The sequence below is a fragment of the Bombus pascuorum genome, chromosome 13, assembly GCF_905332965.1.
Source record: "Bombus pascuorum chromosome 13, iyBomPasc1.1, whole genome shotgun sequence".
In the NCBI taxonomy this organism is placed as follows: Eukaryota; Metazoa; Arthropoda; class Insecta; order Hymenoptera; family Apidae; genus Bombus; species Bombus pascuorum.
Window position 1 is genome coordinate 12,205,311 of NC_083500.1, and position 26,539 is coordinate 12,231,849.

General features: G+C 45.9%; 5 protein-coding genes across 15 annotated transcripts in view; 3 read left to right on the forward strand and 2 right to left on the reverse strand.

The window, feature by feature from the left end:
• LOC132913214 (uncharacterized protein DDB_G0283697) overlaps window positions 1-26,539 on the reverse strand; it is a 320,416-nt gene that overhangs the window by 71,163 nt on the left and 222,714 nt on the right. The gene's annotated exons all lie outside the window — the stretch shown is intronic.
• Window positions 24-21,514, forward strand: LOC132913228 (uncharacterized). 2 transcript variants are annotated; one of them, XM_060971391.1, is made up of 8 exons: window positions 24-514; window positions 15,300-15,401; window positions 15,528-15,637; window positions 15,989-16,164; window positions 18,661-18,891; window positions 19,253-19,400; window positions 19,524-19,668; window positions 19,734-21,514. In XM_060971391.1, exons 1-8 carry the CDS (start codon window positions 448-450, stop codon window positions 19,976-19,978), a joined length of 1,224 nt encoding a protein of 407 aa, XP_060827374.1. In that variant the 5' UTR covers window positions 24-447; the 3' UTR covers window positions 19,979-21,514. The 2 variants fall into 2 exon arrangements, with proteins under 2 accessions (XP_060827374.1, XP_060827373.1); XM_060971390.1 differs by lacking the exon at window positions 24-514 and adding an exon at window positions 3,134-3,464.
• On the reverse strand, window positions 20,893-24,067 carry LOC132913224 (methylcrotonoyl-CoA carboxylase beta chain, mitochondrial). The gene is made up of 9 exons (XM_060971383.1): window positions 23,714-24,067; window positions 22,820-23,073; window positions 22,475-22,746; window positions 22,236-22,383; window positions 21,754-22,169; window positions 21,550-21,684; window positions 21,346-21,482; window positions 21,190-21,275; window positions 20,893-21,122 (listed from the first exon to the last, which is right to left on the reverse strand). The coding sequence occupies exons 1-9, from the start codon at window positions 23,825-23,827 to the stop codon at window positions 21,005-21,007; spliced, it is 1,680 nt and encodes a 559-aa protein (XP_060827366.1). The 5' UTR covers window positions 23,828-24,067; the 3' UTR covers window positions 20,893-21,004.
• The window catches only part of LOC132913217 (transcription factor 12), a 111,587-nt gene continuing 108,562 nt past the window's right edge, over window positions 23,515-26,539 (forward strand). For all 10 annotated transcript variants that reach the window (XM_060971350.1, XM_060971351.1, XM_060971353.1 and 7 more), the window contains exons 1-2: window positions 23,515-23,624; window positions 24,331-24,616. The gene's annotated coding sequence lies outside the window, so the exon portion shown is untranslated. The remainder of the gene's footprint in view (window positions 23,625-24,330; window positions 24,617-26,539) is intronic.
• LOC132913599 (uncharacterized) lies at window positions 25,177-26,488 on the forward strand. The gene is made up of 4 exons (XM_060972031.1): window positions 25,177-25,338; window positions 25,414-25,483; window positions 25,601-25,738; window positions 26,045-26,488. The coding sequence occupies exons 1-4, from the start codon at window positions 25,177-25,179 to the stop codon at window positions 26,113-26,115; spliced, it is 441 nt and encodes a 146-aa protein (XP_060828014.1). The 3' UTR covers window positions 26,116-26,488.

Here is a 26,539-nt window from a genome sequence, read left to right on the forward strand (position 1 = left end):
TGTGCGGTTCGAACTCTGCCGCCACCGCCAGTGCCCGGGCCCGTCAGTGTCTCTCGCGTTCTCGCACGGAGAACAACTCCGACTCGATCGCGTCGTCGCGTCTCGTCGCTTCTTCCACTGTGTTTATCCGTATTCCATCGGTATCTCGCAATACCGCGTAATACCGCGTCGTAGCGCGTCATACCGCGTCGTATCGCACGAATATCGATATCGCTTTAAAAGTGAACGCCCAAGGACGTCGAGACAGCTGATTCTCGAGGAGATCCAACAATCCGACTAAATGAGAGTTTCTCGTGGTTAGAGCGAAAACATCGCGTCGTCCCTTTCTTCCCACCTTCCTTCTCCTTCTTCCCTGTTCTTTCTCCCCCCTTCCCCTCTTGTCCCTTTTACGCCCCTTTCCCTTATCTCCAACCTCTCGAGAACATCGGTAACGTCGGCCAGCTTGACATGGAGACTGGACCCCGAAGGCTGCTCCTCTGCTGGATATATATTCTTAGTGTGGCAGGAGCAAACGGTGAGCAAGTTGAAAGTGCGGCTGTTTACGAAAAAGGATTATTTTCGCGAAAAAATGGGACGTGGCCCGGATACGAAGGAAACGTCACGTGGACGGACGGTGGACGCCTGGCTCAAGGCCGACGGACGTTCACTCGCCAAACGCGCGACTCGATCGTCGCATCGGCCTCGATGCAACGCTCTCTCGCGTCTCGCGAATCTTCGTTTCCATCGAATCTCCATCCTTTTCTTTTCTCGTTCTTTTTTCTTTTTTTTTTCTTTCTTTTTTTCTTCCGTCAGGCGGAGGAGAAGGTCGCGCGAACCGATCGAACAATAATCGTAGCGATTCTGGCCCACAGTGATCAGAGAGTAATTGTACTGTTTTGTCGCGAGAAACGAGGGAAACGTTGCGCGAGCTGAGAACTGCGTTCAACCGCGTGCGATCGCGTTTACCTGACGTGTATTTTTAGATCGCAGAAGAGTTAGGAATGTTTTTCACGTATCAGAATTCTCATGGAAAATTAGCCCACGACGGCTTGCATGGTTATCTCGCAAGCGGAAAAGCATCGGAAAATTACGTAAGAACGTTGATGATACCGTGCGAAAGGCTGGAAACTTGCGTGATTTACGCGTGAACAGTAACATTGCCCGATGAATCACGCGATCCCTTTCATACGTCTCGTTATTCGCTACTCGTTGCTTCTAACTGGTCGCGCGTTTACGGCTGTCCACGGCGAAAGTTAAAAGGTTTTTGTCCCTTCTGGCTTGGCAAAAAATTAATTTCCTCGCAAATTGGTCGAGCTGACGCGACGATAGAAATCGCAATATGGTCGCACAGATCTCTCTGTGTACCGGTTGATTTAGCGTCGGCATGTTTTTGCGTAATCAAACGGAAGACGCATCGCTCGCGATTGCTTCCTCGTGGTAATTCGTTTCTTCCAGTTAATTCCTCGGCGCGAGCTTTAATGGGCCACGTCATCTCGGGCTTGATCGATCGGATTCGATTTTCTTTCGCGTTTCTCTGTTCCGTCGGCTAAAATTCTTGTCCGAGAGCCAACCAAATTGATTAGCCGACCTCTGCCGCGCCGTGTAACGAGCGCAACTTGTCCGGAATGCTTGACGCGAGCAGAATCTTTCTATCGGGGAAAGAAAGGGAAGGAAAGAGGACGAAAGTGATTTTCTACGCTTCGTGTTACGTACGTTCCAACTCTACGTGCCCTCTTTCCTTTTCTTTCCTATTTCTAGACCGAATTTGGAAATCGTTTAAAACCCACCCCTCTCTTGTCTTTAAAAATTGACTCGAGCGTTTAACGATTCGTTACGTCAGGAGGAAAGCTGGATTTCGTATTCCGTTCTCTCGTCTCGGCTCGGCTCGGTTGGATTCCTGGCACGTGGGCAGGAGAACGTTGAAAAGAGAAGGTGAAATTCGACTCGACTGCGCTGACTCGCGAAAGCATTTTCACGAATATTTATTCGTTTATTTGTCACGAATCCAACGCGTATAAAAGATATTCTTTAATTTAAGAGATCTTTATCCAACTAACGTTTCTTTAATTTCGTCCGATCCGCAAAGGAACGAAAGGAACCCGCGTGTTATCGATGCGGATCACCCTCGCGTCTCTACGCGTTTTACAGTTTTATCGTTCGTTTCGTCGTTCAAGCATGTACACAGCAGCGCCTTTTTCCTATCTGGATCGGCAGCTGTAGAATTTACTCGCTAAATTTCACGCTGCCAACGGCCACGAATAAAAGTACGAGCGGCTTGGCTTGGTGGTTTAAAATAAAAAGCGAAAAAAAAAACGCGGATCGATGTAAGCGTGGAAACGGGCTGGTCGCGTCGCGTCGATTCGATATCCTCCCTTGTGGTCGATAGGAGGAAATGAAAAAGCGTAGATAGAGCGTAACGCAAAAAGCGTGTTCAATCGCGGACTAAATCGAGTTGTCCGATTAAAATAAACTAGTCAGGCCGCAGTGATTCGTGGCGAAGGTAAAATAATAATCGCGGCGGTTTCCAGGCGTATCTCGCAGCGCGGTTCGTTTCCTCGAACACGGGGAAAAGCTGCGAGAGGTCGCGGACGCGACTCGAGCCTCTGTCGAGAAAGCGAAGAGCCGCGAGTCGAACTTGCCGGAAACGGTATCTCGCGCGTTTCGCGATCGACCGAAACACGTTGCAGGCAACGAGGAATAAACGAGGTTACCAAGGGTCGGTAGGAGAAGCGCGACCACGTAGCCAGAGACACCGGTTCCCTTCGGCGAACAAAGTCTACGAAGAAAATTCAAGATACCCGGTAAATTCACGATACGAGCAAAGTCGGGGAGATTCCGGCAAAAAGTGATTCGCGGTAATACGTCCGCGGCAGTCGTTCGTAGTTGGAACGCGTTTAATTGCGAGGCAGCGTCTCGCGATCGAGCCTTGTATGCAAAATAACTATTCGTGGAAAAGTGAATCGAGTGGGTGGTGTGGCCAGTGCCGTAGCCGGTGTCGAACGAATCCTGCGCTCGTCCGACAAGTCTCCTGGACGTCTCGTTCATCGGGAGAAAAATTGGCGATGTTGCGTGTCGGACGCGTAGCATGCCGCGTGACAGGTTTGCTTTTTGACAGGTTGCCTTTCTTTCAAAAGGTAAGAGGGTCCGGTGAAAGAGCGGACGAAGGAAAATGGACGAGGAGAGTGGAAAGAAAGGGAGAAGATGGGGTATCGCGGCGGCCCTGGAGGAGGAGGACGCGGAGAATGCGAGAGGGTCTGCGTTGGAATGGGAATCGGAGGTGGGAGTGAGAGTGGGAGTGAGGAATCGGCCGGGAGAGGCCATAGGAAAACCGGTTGCCAATCTGCGCGGACGTTGGACATCGGCGAACATACTAGCGGAGAAAAGGCTAAAAAGAGCGGCACTCCGGTTTTCAGCAAACCGATCCGCCGATCGATTTTCATCGATTCTTGCCGCAGACCACCGTGAACGAAAACGTAAAATAAATGGTAAAAGCAATTACTCGTTAGGAGAGAGAAAATCGATCGGAAAGCCGGCGAACGCAAAGGCAATGCGCGCACGAAGAAAAACGTCACGACGAGGCCGTCGTCGATCCAGTTTGAAACCGAAACGATCATCGAGGATCGCAGGTCGGAAACTCGATCCCTAATCTCGTTGGAAGATCTAGACGCCGATCGAATCGTCTCCTCGTGCTTTCTGCCAGGGCAGCAGCGTCTATCGAAAGCTTAAAATCTAATCGGCATTCGATTAATCGTTCGTTTTTGCTATCGAACGGTAAAGGATTGAACGCAGGATAAAGCTTGATAAAGCGATAGAACGGCGGACCGATGGAGATCGAGATTACGTCGTCCGGCGTGGTTGATCCGGCGGATCTACTTTTTTCAAGGACGATGCATCGCGACGCGCGATCGACGGGAAACTTTTCCCACTTTTTCCCACGCGATGGAACTGGGTCTTAGGTGGCCGGTCGTTGAACGATCCTCGCGACGCGTTCAATTTTTACGGTTAAGGAAGAATAGCGGTGCACCACGAAAAATCTGTACAGTTACCGCGCCGAAGACTCGTGATCTTTGACACGGGATTCTTTAGGTCGGTGTTGCACGAATGGCGATCCCTTGGTGGAAGAAACGTGCCATCTTCCATTCTTCGACGCTTCTTTAACATTCCGTGCCACGTTGGCTACGACGTACCCTCGTAAACGTTATTCACCGTGGAAAGTTTTTCCACTAAAACTCAGCCGTTAGATGTTGTTGAAAGGCTCGCAGGCTACTGTTTAAATCTCGCAGCCACATATCCGCACGTTCCAGGCGATTCGCGCGAGGGAACCATTCTATCCGTGTGTTTCACGAGCTCGGCGCGGCCCGAGCAAAAACCAGGCTGAAAAAGATGATCGAGATCCGTCGAACGAAAAGGCAATTTCGATTCGGTTGTTTCACGCCTGGACTTAACTGTATCTGGATAATGCTACAGGCGTAATCGATAGGAGGTAAAAAGGCAGCAGCTATCCTTTCAGACGAAGGGATAACTTTTTGCAACGAGATAAATTTACTCGCTGCGTGGAGTTAATTTACGATCCTCGTTTCGTCGTAATTCACGGTGTATCGACGAGATCTTCTGGTCGAACGACGACCGAACGACCACCGAACGACCACCGAACGACGGAAAGCTGTAACCCGCGAAGTGCCGATAGCGTGGATGACCTCTTCCCCTGGCGGATTTTCTGCGTCTCCGTAGTTCACGCGACTGTTCCTCCAGCCAAATATGGCGGATACCGGTCGAACCACTCGCTGTGCACGCGTGTCGTGTCACCGTGGCTGCGTGGGCACGCGTGCCTGTGCGCGTAGAGACGAAGGACGGACAGGAGCACCCACGGGCGAATTCCTCCCGTTCGACGATCGTCTCTCGATGCCGTATAAGCTGCTGCTTCGCCAAGCACCGGCGAGCCGTAAAAATTGCTCGCCGGTACCTCGCCTCCGTTTTAGGCGGACGATATCTTCTTGCCGGTTCGAACAACATCCGTACGCGACGATTGACACGTAAACACCACCGCATTCGTCTCTTCTTTCGCCGATGTACAAACGAACGCGCACGGTTCTTTCCAACGTCTTTCCTTGCACTTCATTTTCAAGGCACGTCATCGACGACATCGATCCTTATGAATTTCGTTTACCGGCAAGTTTTCCACCGCCGATCCTCTTCCCCGTTGTACGAGTACGGTTTCTATAAAAAATATGTCCGAATGAAATTCGTCGCTTCGTTTTTCCACGCTCGTACGTTGCCGCATAGGTGAAACGCACTAGACTAGTTCGGTAGTTCAGCTTCAAGGATTTCCACCTACCGGATTTACGCATCTGGGACGTAATTTCAGGCTGGTATCGAGTCGCGTATAAAGTAGCAATTTTCGAGAGATGGAGTAGGTATAATCGCCGCGTACCTCTTTGCGCTGCATTCTTTTACCGCGTCTCGAGTTTAGACGACTCGACGACGTTTTCTTCGACGATGCTGGCCACTTTACCGGAATAATCGCCTTTCCGTCTACCCGACCTACCGCGAGAACGCTCGACATAGCCGCTAACCGCTCGTTTTCGCCACTGATGATAATCGGTCGAATATCCGTGTATATCATTCGCGCGCTCTTTCTCGATGATCCCGCAATTCCTCAAAATGGCCAGTCACTCGCAACTCGTTAACAAAGACGGCGTTTTCATCGAATAATCGAGGCCTCGAGTCATCGATCGCTTCGCCGGTCGTGCCTAAATCGATGAAAATTCTTCCAAAGACTCTTCTCGGTTTTCGCTTTAATCGTCGTTTGACAGCGCGGAAAGAGAACATCTACCCGCTTCGATGGAGATCGATCCTTTGAGAAACGTGACGCGACGTTTAGCTCCCGAGACGTTCCATTCGAGGAAACGTTAATAAATTGATAAGATTCCCCTTGGGGATCGACTTAAACGCAAGCTTCACGGTGAAATTCAGGATTAACGAAGAATTAATGCTAACGAACGCAATAATTACTACGGCGTCCGAAAGGAAGTGCCATAACGCTGAACGGAATGGGCAATCTTAACGAGATAAAGATAGAAATACCGACGAAAGTCCTGCGTGTGAGCAGAAAACAAAACACACACACACACGCACACGGAAGAGCATTTTCTCGATCAGATACGAGGAGCGAGATTGTAAAGAGAGTCGACAGAGATCATAAAGTAATCGCAGGCACAGACCCGTTAACGAAACTATCCTCCATCGATTCTTTAATATCTACGCCATCGAATTAACGAAGGATCGCAAAAACGACCACGACGATCGTTAATAAGCCGCGACGTTCTTAACCGACACGAGCGTAAACGCCCGCTCTAACGATTAGTACGCGCGATGAATTCGCAAGTGGGATCGTTCGCCCGTGTAAAACTCGATCGTGAACCAATTGGTCGAGACGAGATTCTTCGGCTGTGATTTATCGCCGACGATTGACCGGATTGGCGAGCGTGACGTCGGCCATTCGGGCTACGTGGATTCGCGTACGGAGAAAACTCGGAGATACAAGCAGCGTGTTTGCGAGAATTAAAAAACCGTATCGAATATGCGACACGAGCGAGTTATCGAAAACGAGTGGCGCGTACCTACGAGTTGCCGGACAAGCATCATTCGTGCGTGTTCCTCGACGGAGACTGTATCGTAAGATTCCACTGTTCTGCCAATGATCGTTACCTGTGTTATCAAAGGTAATAAATCTGCGCTGGTTCGCGTACGTTCCGCCGAGAACGTTTACTTATATGTGGCGATAATTGCACGTTATGGACCCTGCTAACGACACGGTTCGAATTAAAAATAAATTAAACGCGAGTACACGCGAAACGGACAGTCATTTTTCTTGGCTATGGAGAATGCTGGCGAACTCGGTGCAGAATCCTGTTGAACCGGGAAAGGAATTCGCGACAAAGACGCGATATAACGAGGTCGTAAAGCGAGTTAAAAATTAAAGCGATCGTTTCGCCGACGTCGGAGGAATGGAATTACAAAAATTTTGTACGCGTGCTTTCAGACGCTTCGACCATCGAAATACAGTTCCATCGCCGTCGCGAGATCGTTCGGGTTCGCGCTAACCGTTCTCTCGCATCGCTGTATATCCTGCGAATCCTATACGTAATACCGTGAACTCGCGCGTATTGCGATTGTTCGGAGTTCTTTCGTGTATATTCGTATCCCCAACTATCTCGGAAATTCGGTTCAAAGGATTTCGTAAAATACGCGACTCGTCCGTTGCGCGGTGTGCTTGTGTTCTACGTAAACCGTTCTGCGTTTACCCTCGTCATTCGTATTAATAAAGGTATCTTTAGCTGAACTATGCAGCGAAATGGAGAACTCGAAACGATATTCGCCAACTCGAGAACTGTTCCCTCGCAGGGGACGTTCGAGAATCAACGTGGAAAGGACGAACTCGCGGAAACAATTAAATTCTCTGATCAGATAAGCGCGCGAGTATCCTCTGGAAAATGTATTCCGTGCTCGAGTCTGGAGCAGTACAAAGTCTGGATAATAAAGCGTGCCGGAAGTCGCCCGCGGATAGAGTCAGATTCGATATCTCGACGATGACAGTACAAGGAAGTCTCTTTCGACGACAAAGGATCGTTGTTCGTAGGATAAGCTCGCAGCGTTGGGATTACGCGAGCGAAACTTATAGTCGTGGCACGGCGCGATACGATCTGGATTTCGATCGATGTCCAACTGTTTTCTCTTTCTACGAGCGAGCAGATGCGGGGAAAAACCGACCGTCACGGTTAGCGATGAAATTCCGTTACGCGTCGGTGGTAATCGAGGAATCGGCGACTTTGTTGGCGAAATACCGCGAATTCCACGGCTGAAAAGTCGACGCAGCTCGTTAGGTTGCGCGTACAACAGATTGAAAGAATGCAGACCGAAAAAAATGCGCGTCGAACGGCCACGTAACGACGCGTGTGAACGTTTTATGCACCGGTGATCCGAAGCGTAAAATTGTTTAAATAATCGGCTTGGCTGTGGTGGACCGGTGGCGATTTAATCGTTGCCGAGATTACCGAAAATGTGCATAACGGTAGTCGCTGGCTTCGCGCATAATTTCTGCACGGATCGCCGCCATGATAAATTATTCATTCTGCATTTGGCGCGCGCGATGCACCTTGCTCCCTGTGTCTCTCGCATCTCGTGACTAGCCGCGACCCTACGACCGACCGATCCTCCGACGTCATTTGCATCCTCCTCGCTCCACGATTATTTCTTCGAATCGTGGAAGGAAATCGACAGCCTCTTCTCCGTAGCGATCTTCCTGGAAAGCGATAGTCCGTCGTGTCCTGCGTGAAATTTTAGAGAGAGAACGACGTAGAAAATCGACGTGCTCGATGCACGATTATAATTTATAAAATTAGAACAGCAGAGTGTTTGCACGTACATGGGATGAAAAGTAACTTTTGCGTATATTTCGAGATCGTTTTCAAATTTTACAGTTCTGATCGGACCGGTCGTGTCCCATCGCGATACTTTGTAAAAATGTTCTTCTCTCGTATCGTTAGCCACAAAGAGTCAACCAGCTCTAAACAGCTTGAAATTAGTCAGCGTGTTACCGAGTAGTTGCTCGTACCGTAGCCAAGAGTCAGAGGACTGACGTCATTACCATTTAGGCGTATAACGTTCCTGCCTGTTCCGCGGATTTCCAGCGCTGCGTTTCGCGTCGTTGCGAAGGGTTTCGATAAGATACTCGGGCGCAAAGTATTCCAAAGACACGAGATATTTCTAGGACTTTTACGATTCCTATAGCTCGCGTTCGTAGGTTCGTACAGACAGCTGATCTCGGTACGACCTCGATACGCCGGCCCTGGATCTGTCGCTTGCACGCGATAGATTACGCGCGACAGGATCGAACGGTAGCGGCGATGCAAAGGACAGAGCGCAGCTGACCCAAAGCAAATTCCAACGTCGATCTCCGGATTTGTTCGTATCGCGGTAAAGATTAAGATTGTTTAGCTGCTGCCGGCGTTCGATCACATTATCGTCCACCTCGACGGTCAAAGTCCGGATCCTGCCTCTCAACACGTCGTTTAACAACCGGCGGCTGATGCGAGGCAGAAAATAACGAAACGCGTGCTTAAGATTCGCTCGTGGCGTCTTTGAGGAGACTTTGTGCCAATCTCCCGGCGGAATCTGCCTAACGATTCAGCGAACGAAGAACCTCTTTACATCTTGCAGGCGATTAAGGGGAAATCACTTAGCTTTTGCTCTATCGAAATTGCTTGTTCATCATCGAAACCGGTCTGCTATTTTCAGTTACGTAATTCCAGCAACATCGAAAGGACGAGGATTTAGCATAGGAGATAGCGAGCAGATAACAGAGAGGCGTCGATCGTTGCCCTCGTTGTTTCAGGCATCCGACCGTACGTCCAGACCGACCGAGCGAACGTTCGTTCTTTGCCATTTTCGCAAAATTGAATAAAACGAAAGCATAAACGAGCGTTCATTCGCCTTCGGACGTCCGATTTCTGATCCGGAGAGTGATGGTCGGACGGCGACCGGCTGCTCGCTTACACTTTTGTTTCTAAATTTTACCAGGCGCTCGCTCGTTTGCTCGTAAACGCACCATAAGGAGGACGCTCTAGACTCTGGACTTCGGAGACGTTCGGAGACGCGATCCGCGTGGTCATGTACGCGCGGTGATTCTTTCGTTTCCATCTAACCCTATCGACGGAATCGCAGGGCGCTAATGATCGCCGATCATCGGTGATTTACCGCTGTTGTAGCAGCTGTTGTAATCGGGGCGGCGCGGCACGGCACGGCACGGCTCAGCGCGGCGTGTATCGCGCCGTGGCCAAAGGAACCGGAATGAAATCACCGTTACCGAGTCCGCTCCTCTTTTATCACTCTCGCGGCCAACCTGCTTCGCATCGATTACGAACTTTCGATCCTGTTACGCAGTCGTGGTACGCTTCGCGCGTTCTGTTCACCGCGTCTAGCCAGCTCCAAGCAACAGGCAGATTTCTTGCGTGATCTTCGGTCTCTCGATTAGAAATATTTCGCGAGCCCCGCGATACGACGCATGTTATTTCACCGCGTACTTGCGCCCGTTTTCTCCTAAAGTATCGGAATAAATTCTTATTCTCGTAGATTTGCGTCGCAACAATGGAATCAATCGGTCTGCCTTCTCGGACGCTCGTACGTCTATCCGTTTTCTTTCGTTTGAAAATTATTTAAAAACGAAGCGATAACGTTCCTTTTACGATACCCTGTAGAGGAAAAATTGCAAAGTCGAGACAGCTGTTGCCCGCGGTCATCTACAACGGTTAATCCTTAAGCAGACATTGAAATTGCTCGCGTCTTTTTCTGAGAAAAGGTAATACGCGAGGCAACAGGCGCAACTGTTGCATTGTTGAAGGGAAAATAAGTGACGGTGGCGCGTGGAGATCGAGAAACGACAACGCGGAGTAATTGAATTCCGTACAGTGGTGACGTTTGAATTAGCGAGGCGGCGAATTTATTTGCATAACCGAGAAAACGTAGGCGTCCGTTTAATTAACGTCGTTGGTAACGAGGAATGGACGCGTTCCTTGGAAATTGTGGCAATTAATATCGCACGTTCTTAATTGGCAACCGATGTAGCCTTTATCCGAACTCTGTTTCGTCGAAACGAAACGTTAGCTTAACGCCCGATTAAAATCTCTCTCGGATCAATCAGGTTATTCGTATTCGACTCTTTCGAGTTCGCGTAATCTGGCCTTGGATAACCACGATCGTCGACGTATCGTTACGTGTACGAAGTTGGGTCGAGTACACAGTCGAGAAGAAAGTATTTCGATTAGAAAATGTAAAATTAGAAATAAGGTTGCGCGAATTAACTCGTAAAATCGATTGACTTTTCGATGTCGATGATTGGTAAAGCATCGTGCGAGAGGACCCTCTGAGAAATCTATCTAGCGTAGAATCGAACGTAGGAAACTCGCCTACCAGCGGCAGCGTGTTCTAACTGTAACTTTGAAAGCGTATCGATTTACGAGCAATCCATTCCGCTTGCAACCGGAAGTCGTAGAAAGCTCTCGAAGGAATCTTGACGATATAAAAGTTGGCTGCACCCGAGGCGATTGTCTTTTCAGCGTCTCCAAAACTGATCTCTCGGTTAGCGTGGATATCCACGCGGCCGCTGCATCCCTGCCGCTGATTTTGTACCGCTCCAAGTACCGGCAACGTTATAACGATGGTTGTTATTGCAGCACGGTGCAGATCGTGAAGCTACGAATTGATTCCGTAGTCAATTTCGTGTCGGCGAAATGAAACACGATTTCGTTTCGTTACAACGCGTATAATTGCAAGGTGTAATCCATTTCTCGTGCGAGTCGTTCTACACGCTGTGCAGCGAGATGAAGCTAAATCGAAGCATCGAGTAACGGCATTAATTAATGCACCGACCGGCACAGTTGCGTTCGACGTTTGTAGTATCAATTATGTTATTATTATTATTAATAATAACACGAATTATATATCCATACGTATAAATATAGTAGTACGACTGGAAAAATTTAATACCACGAAATAGAACGTAGGATCTGGTAAAAAATCGTTAACGGGAAGATAATGGTATGTACGAATATTTTTTGTTGAACAAGATGTACGTAAACCGTGTAACAACCGGTAGTAAGTATGTGTAGAAGGGCACGCCTACGTAAGTACGTACGAGCTTCCTGTTCGACCGACCGATTCTTTGCTGCCGTCTACCTATCGGCCAGTTTAATTGCTAGCTACAGATATTCCCGCCTTCGTGGTCTGCCCTTCTCGACTCACGGTTATTCGTTGTACAGTTAACGTCGCGTGGACGCGCGGACGACGGGCCACGAATGCTAATCGCGTCGCACCGGATTTCCACCCTTTCTTTCCGCGTTACCGTCTGCCTTACGTGGAAAACGGGGTCGAATGCACTGCGTGCATTTGCCGTCGAGAGACTGGCGACCGTGCGGGAACGTTTTGGCCCCGCTTGGCATCCCACTTGTAGGTCGATTTGAATAAATTAGTTCGCTTTTGATTCTCGTTCATCGTACCTTCGTTCTTATTTATTCAAACGGCGGTAAATCAACTTGGCACCGTAATCCGTGCAACACAGGGCTCGTTACACAGCGATGGTGCGTAATTATGCAGCTTGGTTCTCGTCTTAACACCGAGGTCAGTAATGGCCTCAAATTATTGTAATCCCGAGGATCGTACGTTGTCGTAATTTACATCAATTCCTTCTTGTTTCCCGGCAACTTTGCGAAACAGTCGAAGAAAGGGCGTCCGAGGAGGTACGAGAGAAAGAGACAGAAAGCGGAAGAGTAGAACACCAGTCACTGGCAGGCGAATCCGGCAAAAAGCATCGACGATACATGAAACGTTTCGCCATCGACAGTGAAACCGATCTACCGATTCTCTTCGTCGAGCTCGCGTGTTGTCGCAAAGAAACACGACAAACAAAGAAGAACGCGGTAGAAGTTAATCTTTCTCGGGATCGAAGCGGCTATCCGTGGTGGATATCGAGTCAAAATAAAGATAGCTTCACAGTGTAGATGATCTACATGCTGATAATAACGGTTGAATCGCGATTAAAGAGGGCGTTTCAAAGACTGATATTAGATCGTTGTACGCGAAGATCGCTACGAACGATAGAGACATTTTGCGATTAAGCGAGAGAATTTTAAATGCCACATACGCGGAAACGAAAGCGCAAATAAAAACACAACTGTAACAGAGAATGGATCGACCGAGAACTGATTTCTAAGATCGATGCCGGATGTAAGAAGTATGACTCGTCGAAAATCTGCAAACTTCGGTCGACACACCGGCGACACAGCGCGAATGCTTAAGAATATACGCAAGGCACGAAGAAAGTCCTATCGACAGACGTAAAAAGCTGAAAGCGATTAACGCGGAGGGCGGGCGAAGAAGCGTACGAAGGTCGCAGGTCGGGAAAACCACGCGAGAGCATAGGTCGCCATGGAGAGTTGTTCGTAGTCTTGCAAAGATCTTAATCTTCGAAAGACGGAGAAAAGATCGGAAAGAAATCGAAAGAGAGAAACGAGTAAAACGAAGCTCGATAGCGGAGGAGAAGGGGAAACGTACAGAAGAACGGAATTCTGAGAGAGCGGGGCGATGCGTGCTTCTCGGATTTAATGGCGGCAAAGAGAACAGGAAGGGATCGGAAACTCGGCGAGAATAATAAAGAAGAAAGGTACAGGGGTCACGTAGCCCCTCTCTCGCAACGCGGAGAATCGTTCGCGGAACGAAGAACCGGCAGCGTTCGGGCGAAACGATTATCCGGTAATGAAAGCGGATCCCTATCGGTGGCATAAATTACCAAGACAATAGGCCGAGTGTCCGAACCGAGCAGGGACGCTCGAAAAAAGTGTCTGCTCGTTGTTGGACCGTCGACGAGGTTGAAAAACTCGAAACAGGAAGTCCTTCGTGCGTCTGACAGTAGGGTAAATAAACGACATCGCGGCAGAACACGAGAGAAAGAGAGAGAGAGAGAGAACAGCGAAGAAGAAGAAATGGGAAGTGCAGGATCTCTCGCGGTGACTACGAAGTTAGGAGAACATCGCTGATCAAAACACAAAGAGGAGACGCAGGCGAGGAAAGAACAATAAGAAGAAGGAGGAGAAGGAGAAGAAGAAGACGAAGAAAAGAAAGGAACAACGAGTCGGGCATGGAAAGAGGAGCGAGCAAAGGAGGCTCCTGCAAAAACGTAGCGGACGTCGAAAATGAAAAAAGGACTAGAGAGAAAGAAGAAGAAGGAGAGGAAGACGAAGGAGAAGAAGAAGAAGAGGAAGAAGAAGAAGGTCACGGACCTCTGTCGAGAGATGGCTCGAGGATTGTACCTACTACAGGTGGTTGCACTGCCTGGGGAAACACTTTAAACTCGCTAATGGAAAAGACCGCCAATCCTCGGGCTATTTGAAAGTGACACAACGTGCAGTCATGTAATTTACGCGTTAATCGCGACCTGATGGACTCGCGGAAACCGTGAACAACCAGTTACGGCAGACACGAGCTACGCGGGTGACTTTTCATCCTTCGTACTTGTCACGATGCGCGACCGCTCAAAAGCGAGACGGACATCGAGCTAACGATCGCGAGGAATTTTCTCATACAGAAGGAAATCAACGAAAGGTTGGAAAATTCCCCCGAGAATGTACCATGTGGTAGTATCTAAATCACGGAAGAGAACAAATCTATCAGAGGACGGGATCGTTTAATTGCTTCGATTCGTAGGCAAACGTTATCGGTTCATCTTGAAACAGCAACCCGGTTTCTCGTTCGCCGACAGAGTCAGGCTGCGCGTGAAACTTTCCCGACTTCGTTCTCTCGTCGTAGGAAAGGTACGCCGCGTTCTTTAACGGCGTGTTGCCCGCGTGACGATGATACTTCACCGTGAATTATTGCCCGACCTGCGTAGTTGGCCGCCAAGTGCGTGTGTTGCGTCCCGCAGAGATATTGCGCTTGTTCCAAAGATCAACGCTGCAACTATATATCAAACGACAGCCACGATATCGTTTCGAGTATATGGTATTTCTGGATGAAATCGTTGGTCGTGGCTCTTCGTAATCGCGCGGAGATCTCAATTATCGGCCATTGGATTTTTCTTCGCCGCACGCCGGCCGATCGCCAACGAATCTACTATTAGTCAAATACAATTATCGATGGCGATTTAACGATCACGAGGGGCTACGTCGATCGCGATCGAATCAGCCGAAAATTGAATTGTCCAGGAAGAAAAGGAACTACGCGTCGCGCGGTAATCTCTTCTCCTATCTCGTCGCTTTTTCGCGGCCGGATGCAACGTTCTTACATCGCGATAATGTAAACCGGTGGTTTAGGTGTATCACACGGACGTTACTCGCCAACGGTGAAAGTATCCATCGTCGAGTTCCGCGAATAAACAGGGTCCAGCCTAAAGGGATGTACATCAGAGCGCGGGTTTCTCGAGCGCGCAATGTCGAGCTGCTCGCTTTTCAAGGTCGAGACGTTTACGAGTTTATGGGGCAATTACGGTGGTATACTGCAAGTTAGTTTGCGGCTACGTCGTACTTTTCGTCTTCGTTTTTCTCGCGTTCGCCGTCGGACGGGATTCCTCTTTGCAAGTTTCTCGGCCATTTTTCCGAAAACGCGTCTAATCTGTCTGACCGATGTCGCTCGACGGATATCCGATATCCCTCGATTCGATGTCGCCTTAAGCCGCTCTACTATTCTCCGTGGAAATTGCTCGCGTTTACGCAATATCGATCGAGTTGAAACGATTTCTCATCCGAAATGCCTTCCGGGTTTTTCTGTTCCAGTTCAGAGCAAAGTGAGATGCTCGGAACAGTGGATGGAGGTTGACATCGTAAGGAGTAGTCCGCAAGCGAGGATATATCTGCAACAGATGAAGGACTTTCCAGGTAAAGATCGATTTGAAGCGTGTTTCTGGCTGTTGCCGGCTGTACGCCGACGTAGCCGTGAGATATAGAAGCGGGACGCAAAGGTAGACGCGTATTTTACACGTTGAAACGTATCTTCTTTTGCAGACGAAGCTTGCAAACCTCGGCTTAGCAACGGCGTCGCCACGTTCCGATTACCGCTCTTAGAGCAGGACATGTTGCGATGCGGTATCACTAGAGTCGTTAACAAAGTCACGGTAGGGAGTAATTACGAGTCTGATCGCTGATAAAACTATCGCATCCGAATAATTAAAACGATCGAATAATTTACCGAACACGGCGGTGCGCCGCGTGATTTATGGATCGTTCGATCGACTCTGTCGGATCCGATCGAAAGCTGTTTTCTTTGAACCTCGTGATTGACTGCACGTGTAAAATAAAAACAGGTTGGCTCCAAGCTAAATAAAATCAAAGGATCGCGACGTACGGTCGAACGAACGTATCGATTCGCGCTCGGAGTTGGCGATAAGTTGTTAGGACTCGTTTCATTGTTTCCATCGGCGATCCCATGGATTCGAGCAAAATTACACACGCATAATGATACACAGGGTCAGAAGGTGTACTTTCATCGGATAATAGTGGAGGAGCCGGCAGATTCCAGCAAGCACACGTTCACCGTAAAGTGTGTTATCACCGAAGTCGTTGTGAAACCTGGAATCTCGATCGCAACCAATCACACCGCGGTTCGACGCAGCGTTCTTCCAGCAGGTTTCCAGGAACCCGAGTGAGTTTATCTTTCACCTTAATATTCTCTTTCCGCGCTATTTATTCTCTAAACTTATTCGCACAATTTTCCACTTATCGTTTCGCGATAGAACTCCGTTTCCGATCGGTTGGAATCGCGTAATTCAGCCTTCGCCGTTCGTAGGTTAAGCGATCGTACGCGCGCAATAATAATCGCGTATTCGCATCAAGGACATTCTATTCGCTCTGAGCGATCGCGAGAACGAGCAACGACTAAAATTATATTTGAAACTTTCATCCATCTGTGACTCTTTGTTTCACCAAGTACCTTGACTCTTCGATAGTTTAAACGGTTGCAACCTTCCGGGCTGCGCCCGCAGTGAAATAAGATCATGCCTAGTCAGACCAGAGGTTCGCTCTTGCTTCGTAGCAAGCAATTAATCGCAATTGTACAGACAGCTGGTAAAACTGTTCGATCAAAGGGGAACGGTAATTCTCGATTTAGGTACTGCTTGTTGGCTTGCTGCTAATTATTCGCGTCATACTGATACACGACGAGAGTCAAAAGCGAGTATGCATTATGTCTTGCATACAGACACACCTACGTGATATTAACATAATATTATAATATTACGATAAAAATCAAAACGACAAATTTTGCGTCCTCCAGATGATGCTCGTTTACCTTTTACCTTTTATCTTTTTGCTCGGTCTAAAATTATATTTTTCGAAACGATTCGCTCAACCGTTAGCACTGCGCTGAATGATCGAACGTTTCAGTTATATAAATTTGCAACGAGATACGCTTCTGGGGACTCGAATGACTTTTTGTCAATACACAGAATATAACAGCGGTGGGGATAAGCAAGGAGGCCAAAGCGTACCGCGGATGATAAGTTCAAGTATTCGTCGCTTTCTAATTCAAACCAGTACGAGCTAAAGGAAGATGGACGTTTGTTGTGGTCGCCAAGTTGATTCATGATTCCACGTTCCATTTATTCCTCGAGTCTGTACCGGCGCAGGTGCTGGAAAACCTGAAATGTAATTTTAGCCTTGCGTACATCGCGTCACAGAGTCTCCCTTCCTTTTCCTGCTCGTTCGATAAAACTGACTTCTCTCCGCAGTCATTCGTATTCTCCGTGTATTACTGGTAAAACGTTTCGACCGGCGCGCGACCATCCAAGGGGATCTTTTTGTTTGCCCGGAACATGTAAATGTCGCTTAAGAGACACTAACGACCACTTCGAAGTAGGCTCCGCGTTCCGTTCCTAAACGTTAAACGGCCTGTTAAAACCTTGTTTGAATAAATCGTATATCCACAGGATTTTCCATCTTTCCTTCCAATTTTCCTGCGTTTTTGTCCTTCGCGACGATCGATTCTAATACTCGACGAGCTTTCAAACTCGATTCTCTCGAAAATGAGGCCTTCGACGCAATTTCGTTACCCTCGATCTTCCCGCTTTGAATCGTAGAATCTCTGCTGACTTGGCCATTAACGTAATTTCAGTTGGCAACGGAGTAGACGGCTGTCGGAGGCCTCTTCCTATTTTCCGTCGATTGAAAGTCGCTTCGCGAGGCGACATTCTTCCCCGGTATACTCTCCGTGGCAGCCATACACGCGCTGAATTTTTGTCCCGTTCCTGTTTCGCGGCGCTAATTTATTGGTACTAATCGATCGTACCTCGCCGTGGCCGTGGATTCTGCGAATCGTCGATGTCGCCGCTCAACCAGGAAGCCGTAAAATCTTTATTGTTGAATTATCACGCGGTATCTCGCGTGGCCGATGCTCGGGGTCGAGCTACGCACTACGGGCAAATTCTTTCTCGATCTTGATAACTGTTTCTGCTTCCACGAAGTCGATGGAATTGCATGCCTGCCCGATTGGATGCGTCCATCGCGATTAGGGATCACCGTCGACCGCATTGGCCGACTATCGAGGGATGATCGAACAACTGAAAATTCCTCGGATACTCGGCGATCGCTTCGTCCATATACATCCATTCGATCTACGGATGATAACAGATGCGAACAAGAAAAACAATCATCGACGAACGTGTCGTCCAAACGGAAACTTCGTCTTTGTCCCTGTTTTTTCTTTTTTTTTTTTTCTGGCTTCATCATCGTCCTCTGTCTTTGGTACCGTTCCGTTCGCCTGTGCCGTTCGATCGTCGAAAGACGTACGACGCAGAGGCTCGAGAAGGAAACGAACGATGAGACGGCAGAAGTGGAAACGCGATTCAGGTCGATGCTAAGATTCGATGACTGTCGAAAGTAACCCAGGTCGCAGCACAGTTCGTTCGCCGCACTTTTCCACGTTTTCTTGCCAATCGCAAACAGTTTAATTTTGCTTCGGCCGAGTACTGAATCATATAGACGTTCGCTCGTAGTTTTTGCCCGGAAATTACATTCAAACGCATCTTTCTCGGGTTCGATGGTTCCATTTGCCAGATGGCCGCGTGTTATTCCCATTTCAACGGGAAACAAAGTTTCTTTCGTGGGTAGGAATTTCATGCGCATCTTTTGCTTCCTGTGGCAGCGTGATCGACATCAGGGGAGAGATTTCCGAGTCGGCACCGGTACCGATATTGGGAGTCGGCGTCAGGCAAGGTGGCAATCTCGTTACCGGGGAACTGAACGTTAGCCCAGGTACGCCTTTGCAGATGGAGATCTTCCTGGACAATGGCTCCGCTCCCGTTTATGGACTCTTGGTTACTTATATGTTGGTCACTGATACCAAGACACAGGAGGAGACTATTATTATCAATGGGTGAGCGAACAATTTCTACTTCGTTCCTAGTTTAACCGTTTGATGATGTAGCGAAAGAAACCGATATTTTAATTTATCAAACTATCTATCAAGCTAATAGCGTCACAATCGTCTGGTTTTGAACAATAAACGAGATTAAAACGATATTAAAAGACGGGTAGCGCCAGCGACTACTCTATCTGCTCTAGCTAGGCCGATGATTACAAATAGAAGGGAAATAAAAAGAAAAAGAGCAAGAGAAGAACAGAACGAACGATCCGGAAAATAATTCAAACGTTTTGTATCTTCTTCTGGTCAAAGGGTTAAAAGGGTTCGAATATAGGAAAAAGAAAATATCATACGTAACTGTTTCTACCCTCAGCTGTTCCGTGGACCCATATCTGTTCGAAAATTTCAACACGGTGGATGGGGACTTTCTAACAGCGAAATTCCGAGCTTTCAAGTTTCCAGAGAGCACCTACGTCCAATTTCGCGGTACCGTTAACGTTTGTTTGGACAAATGCCAAGGGGTAAGACGCAATTCTGCCGCATCACGCGCTCATCGTCGTTCAGCGAAGCTTACTCGAATATCGCGTTCGCATCGTTATGCCAATATCTAATTTCATCTACACCTAATGTATTCGATATTTCAGATCGAGTGCAGCAATGGTCAAATTGGATTCGGTAGGAAGAGAAGAGCCATCGACGTCTCAAATACTGACAATAACAAGCTGTTTGAAGTGACTATGTCTGCTCTCATTAAAGTGGATTTCGAGGAAGACGCGGTGGTCGATAAAGGTAGATCAATTGCCATGTCTTATTCCAATTTTATTACAGTTTAATTAAAATTCTGTATTTAACAGCCTTATCCGAGTTATACATCAGAAGAGGAAAGAACAGGACAAAAGCCAGAGCTGTGATCGCGGAAGAAGTGAGAGAGCAACCAGCTCCGACCACGATTAGGACAGAAGAAAGAGCTTTCATAGCGCAAGAGGTTAAAGAACAGTTCAAATACAAGGTTACCGAGACGGAGATAAACGGCTCGTCGTGTAGAACAGCGGTTGCAACTTTCGTCCTCGTTCTGTTCTGTCTCTGCAAAGTTTTGTAAGATTCGAAGGGAACGATCCGCAAACCGATGAACGATCGTTGGCTGTAAATAGAAAGCGGCTTGAGAAAGAACCGGCAGGATTCGAGTATATCGTGGATCGTGGGATAAAAGAATGGATCGAATGTTTAGCCGGATGTTAGCACATATATTCTTTTCCTTCGTACGCAAGGAAAGACACGCGTATTCGTGCATGATTGAATGCATATTCGCTTTGCACGATATCGAACGAGTCGACGAACAAGATCCCGCCTGGTTAACATCGTTCGAGATTTTTACCACTTTGGACGATATTAAGGACAATGTTAATGGAAAGAATTACGGCCGTGAAAGTCTTAGAATTGTGATTGATCGTTCTAGATATATACAAGGATTACTGTATAGGAAGAATAATCACTAAGCTTCGAGTTTGGGTTAATTAGCATCTGCTCAAGAAATTTCTCCGTTCAGCGACCGCCAAATTTTCGCTCACCTCTTCCGTTCTCGCAATCCGCGTTACTTCATTTCCCAGCTGTACCCTCGCGAATAACCGCATAACAATACAGCCGCTATACTGCCAGAAGAAAATTGGCCTTTGCGAGCGGAGAATGTCGAGGAGACCTAGTCGCGCGACGAGATGTAACAACGTGATGTGACTTAAGCAACTTAGACAATTACGAGGTAATTAATTGCTGCTATAATCTCAATATAATTATAACGGAACGCGCAAAATGTAAAATAACTCTTAAATAAAAGATTAAATAAAAGCGAGAGAATACGCGCGTGGACGCGTGCTCGTTGTTTCGCATCCATGAAGAGATGTTCCCTACTTTATAGACGCGCCAAGTAACAAAGATAGAAGGCTAATAAAGACGCGCATAGAAATATACTTATATATATATATATGTGGAATGTTTAATGATCGTGTATACATGATGACTTTGTATAAAAAATATATATCTTTGGCCTAAAATTTTGTTAGGAAGGCTACAAACATCGGTTCATACTTTCATAATTGCAGGTCACTGGTTGCATCGTTGAACACGAACCTTACATTCGGAAAATTCCAAATTTACTTTCTGGTATGGGTGCGTTCAACGCTGCCGATAGACTAAGACCTAATACCACTCTAGTGTCGATCGGATTGATCACACCGTCGTCCCAAAGTCTGAAAAACAATTTACTCGAATAACTTGCATTTGCTCTCATAAAGCGAAAGAACTAATAGGATCTACCTGGCACTGGCATAGTACGAACTGCTCTCCCTTTCGAATTTCTCTATGATCGGTCTCTTCAGCTGCTCCTCCTCATCCGGGGTCCACTGTCGCAATCGACGAGATTATATCGATAATTGACAAGACAATAACAGAACGAATTGCAACGTTTTGTACCTCTTTTCCATCGCGAACACGTTGCTGCTTGGTAATTTGCGCTATTACATTCGCAGCCTGTACCCCTCCCATCACGGATATTTTTGCATTCGGCCAGGTATAGAGAAATCTTGGCGAATAAGATCTACCACACATACCTGCGTACGTATCGAAATTAAACAAATCGAACGTGACTCGAACAGTCGTTTATCAAATGCAAAGTACCGTAATTTCCTGCTCCGTACGAACCACCGATCACCACCGTAATTTTGGGCACTTGAGCGCAAGCCACGGCGTTCACCATTTTTGCTCCATTTTTAGCAATGCCCTCGGCCTCAGCATCCTTGCCCACCATAAACCCTGCAGTTTTACAATGACCAGATGTATTAGTCGTGGGAACGCGGCAATTTCATTCAACGAGATACGTACCTGTAATATTCTGCAAGAAAATAAGCGGTATCTTTCTCTGAGCGCAGAGCTGCACGAAATGTGTGGCTTTTAACGCGGCCTGCGAAAACAGTATGCCATTATTCGCAACTATTCCCACGGGGTAACCGTAAATATTCGCGAAGCCGGTAACCAACGTTTCCCCGTACTGCGCCTTAAACTCGCGAAATCTCGATCCATCCACGATCCTCGCGATCACTTCTCTGACATCGTACGGACGCTTCAAGTTTACGCCGACTATACCGTAAATTTCATCGACAGAATACAGCGGTACGTCCATCTGTTTGTCCAAGTTTACGTGCATCGGTCTTTGTCTGTTTAAGTCTTTCACGATCTGACGAGCCAAGTACAAGGCGTGAGTATCGTCCGTGGCATAATGGTCGGTCACTCCAGAGGTTCTGAAATTAAAACTCCGGAACCATGATCGAAAACAAACAATGCGTTCAAATGTACTTGTTAATTACCGACAATGAACCGTCGCACCGCCCAACTCCTCCGGAGTAACATCTTCGCCGGTGGAAGCTTTCACTAAAGGCGGACCAGCCAAGAAGATAGTACCTTGATCGCCAACGATTATGTTTTCGTCGGCCATAGCTGGCAAGTACGCGCCTCCTGTATAAATTGATTAAATGCCATTGCGAATAATTATTGGCGTATAACAGCGCTGAAAGATTCAAGTAGAATACGTGGATCATAGTCAGACCTGCTGTGCAACTTCCCATTACCACTGCAATTTGCGCGATCCCCTTCGAACTTAGGATAGCCTGATTGTAGAAGCTTCTTCCGAAATGCATTTTATCCGGAAATACATCGGCTTGTCTAGATAAATTTGCGCCACCACTGTCTACTAAATATATGCATGGCAAGTGATTCTCTTCCGCAATTTCTTGAGCTCTCAAGTGCTTTTTCACCGTGATTGGATAGTACGTGCCGCCCTTCACGGTCGGATCATTCGCAACTATTACGCATTCAGTGCTAAATGGTGACGACATACTTTTAACGTAATTTTCAAAGAATTTTTTCGTGTCCGGAAATTGGAAATACTTACCCTTCTATCCTGCCGATGCCAGTAATAATTCCACCAGCTGGTACTTCCTCGTTATCGTACAGTTCGTAACCAGCTAACTGAGAAAATTCGAGAAAAGGAGACGTCGGATCGAGAAGCGTGTTAATTCGTGTTCGTGGTAAAAGTTTCCCCTTTTTTACGTGTCTTTCCCTCGCCTTTCGTCCCCCGCCCTCTACAACTTTTTCGACTGTCTCTTTTAGTTTATCTACCATACACTTCATTTGCACATAATTGTCCTAGAAACATTTTTTTTTTACCAGCTCCACATTCGTTCTGACACTCATTTTTAACCCCCAACCAATATCATTGGCTCATAGGTAATTACTATAGAGTTTATTCGATTATAATTTGTACTTTCTACTTTACGTAACGAAAATCGCTGATAGTCATTACGATGGCAGTCATAAAATGTAGAATAAAATTAATCAAATACTAAATATTAGAAATCATAATTGTACAAATACTAGTATTAATTATCCCGATTTAGCAAAATAATTCAAGCTGTTTGATCGCTGATGATTCAACGATAACAGTTGAGAGCCAATTATTTTCATTGTTCGAAACATTGCACGCACTGTTTTTAATAAATTATGAAGAAAAGGCGCGCGCAATGTTCGTAACGTTTGTATTACGCGCCATACATCATCGTGAGTCAGTTGCGCAGTCGTCCATTACGCTCCGAACGTGTTTAAACAAACGATATCAATTTATCTCACTCAAGAGATAAAATAATCCGTTCGTGCAATTAATATCGCGATAATTATTACATCCCTTCCAAAGTGACAAGGTAATATCGATCAAAAGTGGAAGCCTTAAAGAGACTAGTTTCAGTATGGTTCGTCCATGAATGATATGCGCATGTACTCTCGTTCTAACCTGATATTCCGGTGACTTGGTGTCTTGTTCACTACCGATAACGATAGCTTCATCGTGAAACGTTCTTGTAGTATGGCGTAAATTTCTCAGAAAAAGATTTCCTTTCCTTAACATCCTTATTAATATCGATGCTTCCGTCACTTTACTTTCGTGAATTATCTATAACTATAGTGTGTACTATGCTCACTGTACTTTACGCTTACCAATATACACAGCAGCTACAACAATGTAATTCACTTATTTTTGAGACCGAGCTACGCTGCCATCTCATTGAAGTTATTCACAGTTCGGAGGCCGAAGTTTTTATCGTGATACGCGGTGGAAATAACACATAATTGCAGCATACTATTTATCAAAGCATTGTGAAGAGAGATAATTTTTTTTAGTTCAGGATCACGTAGGGTCAATGATATAATACAAAATACGTCGAGATATCATAGATTTTTCGATTTGTTTTTCAATAGGGCAAAACATAAAAATGGTTTTGTTGCTTTTATTAATTAACGATATTAGATTTTATATCTTTTGCAACCGATGATGTAAAATGGTAAAACATAAACAAATTTTTAATTAATACATATTAAATTCAAATAATTGGTACGTATTGCATTCTATAGATGACGCTCAGATCGCAGGTTTGTGCTAGATGTCGTTGGAAGCGGAGGTGTATCGCTACGCAGTATCCGTTTTGCGTTGCATTGATAAAAGGTTTAGAAAAAGGGTGAAGTTTGAGAATACTTTGACAATCGTGGACGAATAACAAACGTGTCTCGACTGATAAGTAGCTAACGATTAGTCAACATAGGAGCAAAGAACGTGACAAGGTATTAGATCAAGTTCGAGAAAAATTTGAAAGCTTACAGAATGCCGGACATATCCAGTATATCTCATTACCCTTTAAAGGTAAATATCGTTTAAAGCAACGTTCGATTTGTCATTTCCTTGAATAATTCTACTTTGAGATCATTTGCTTTATTCCTATTCGTTGCACGTCATATTCCTGACTTTTTCTCGTTTCGCTTTGTTATCGCTTTCCGCTCGAGCGATTACGACGATTTCTCTTCGATATTCAATGTTTCCGATTATGAGAACAGATGTCGGATAACCTCCTAAAAGTGTAATTACATTTTACGAGGGCTTCACCGTAGTTCCTTTCGACGATGCATGTTTTCTAAAGAGTGAAATAGAATTATGTAAGGGCACGGCAATGAAACAATTCCATAACTTGTTTGACAAGTTTCTCGTATTATCAAGGCGGTTTCTGCAATACCGCGATTGCATTGTCAAGAATCCGTTGCCTAGAAAACTCTACTTATTTAGCATTTTAAGATCATTTTTTATGATCTTGTCGGATTTTTTCAGGTGATATTTGCAATTCATTTAGTCCTAGTAACATGGTAAGAATAAATTTTTTGTTTACTGTATACTAATCTGCAATTTAGAAAGTATTGTAAAGTACCGCAATGTATGGAATGTCATATTTGTACTACATAGTTGAACAATGGATTTCTAGGAGCATTCAGGGACATTGGTGCCCAAGGTCTGTAATGTTTTACAATTTTCTTTTCTTCGTTTGTTTATTGTGGGCTATTCACAATATTGAATCAGACGAACCACTGCAATTTGTAAGCATTTAGCCATTCATATATACTTTATGATTCTGGTAAGATCAGTGTTTGTAATAGAATTATATATTTTAGGCACTTTTTATAAATGTACTATCCATTTTTTTTGACATAGTAACATTAGCAGTCTATTTCCCATCAATGTGTAAGTTGGTGCCACTTACTATCAGATTTAAAACTAACACTTAAAGCTTGATAAATTATATCGTTGATTAACCTCCCTACGCAGAAGATATATCAATCTGATCGCACGAACTTGTAGATGTATCTGAGACGCTTAGTGCAACAATTATGATCATAAACATGATTGTTCGCATGGTCACAAGCGTATATCTTCTACGAATAGGCCAAGCAAGAGGTGGATGTCTATCCACAATGTTTACTACAGGTCCTGCAATGGGTCAGTAATACATTGGATACAGATGTTTTATAGGCCTGCGTTGCTTCTACAAAGTTATGCTTTGAGTAGGTGCATGACATCTTTTGTTTCAAGTATGCATATTATGTCGCACAGTTTACACTACTTTGTTTATGACGGTATTTGTGAACGTAATGCTTGATACGATACAAACTGTTTACAATGTACAGGCGTTTTATTTGCAACCATATTGAACTATGCACTGTGTCGTACTGCCTTTTTTGTACATGTGGCTCATAATTTGAAGGGGGTGGGGAACAAACTTTTATGAATGTTTTTCTATTCTAGGCTTTGGTCGACAGGATTACGAGGACATATCTCATCCGATTCCACAAAATTCCGATTTTGCTGGAGTTTAAAAATACGATATGACATTACTAAAGTTCGATACGTCGAAAATTACGCGATATCATTGTCATATCTCTCTCGTAAATCGTAAGAAGTACGCGCACGTATAATCACGTTACTGACATTAGATACTCCTTTATTTATATATTTTAGAATCTCTAACAACGATGACATTCAGTGCAATCTAGAATTTTTATTTTATGTATATACGTATGCAAATAACGCTCCGTCGATACGCGATGACACGAAAAGAACCGTATATTATTATATCGTTATAATAAAACTTAACTTAACTATACGTTTCATACGTCCGACCTATAGATTTTATTCTGTACAATTATTTGTACTCGTAACATGTGAATAAAAATTTTCATTGCAACCGTATGCCCGAACTCCTTAGGTTTTCATGGACTGTAATCTTTAATCTTCAATCTC

What these genes read in the sequence shown, in the direction of transcription:
- LOC132913228 (XM_060971390.1), top strand. Translation starts at nt 3,149, where the DNA reads ATGGACGAGGAGAGTGGAAAGAAAGGGAGAAGATGGGGTATCGCGGCG. An exon ending in GAGTCGTTAACAAAGTCACG is followed by an intron (nt 15,638 to 15,988) that starts GTAGGGAGTAAT and finishes AATGATACACAG; the next exon opens with GGTCAGAAGGTGTACTTTCA. An exon ending in GCAGGTTTCCAGGAACCCGA is followed by an intron (nt 16,165 to 18,660) that starts GTGAGTTTATCT and finishes TTCCTGTGGCAG; the next exon opens with CGTGATCGACATCAGGGGAG.
- LOC132913224 (XM_060971383.1), bottom strand. Translation starts at nt 23,827, where the DNA reads ATGTTAAGGAAAGGAAATCTTTTTCTGAGAAATTTACGCCATACTACA. An exon ending in GGCATCGGCAGGATAGAAGG is followed by an intron (nt 22,747 to 22,819) that starts GTAAGTATTTCC and finishes GTCACCATTTAG; the next exon opens with CACTGAATGCGTAATAGTTG. An exon ending in TTTCTTGCAGAATATTACAG is followed by an intron (nt 21,685 to 21,753) that starts GTACGTATCTCG and finishes GTAAAACTGCAG; the next exon opens with GGTTTATGGTGGGCAAGGAT.
- LOC132913599 (XM_060972031.1), top strand. Translation starts at nt 25,177, where the DNA reads ATGTATGGAATGTCATATTTGTACTACATAGTTGAACAATGGATTTCT. An exon ending in AGTCTATTTCCCATCAATGT is followed by an intron (nt 25,484 to 25,600) that starts GTAAGTTGGTGC and finishes ACGAACTTGTAG; the next exon opens with ATGTATCTGAGACGCTTAGT. An exon ending in TACTACAGGTCCTGCAATGG is followed by an intron (nt 25,739 to 26,044) that starts GTCAGTAATACA and finishes TTTCTATTCTAG; the next exon opens with GCTTTGGTCGACAGGATTAC.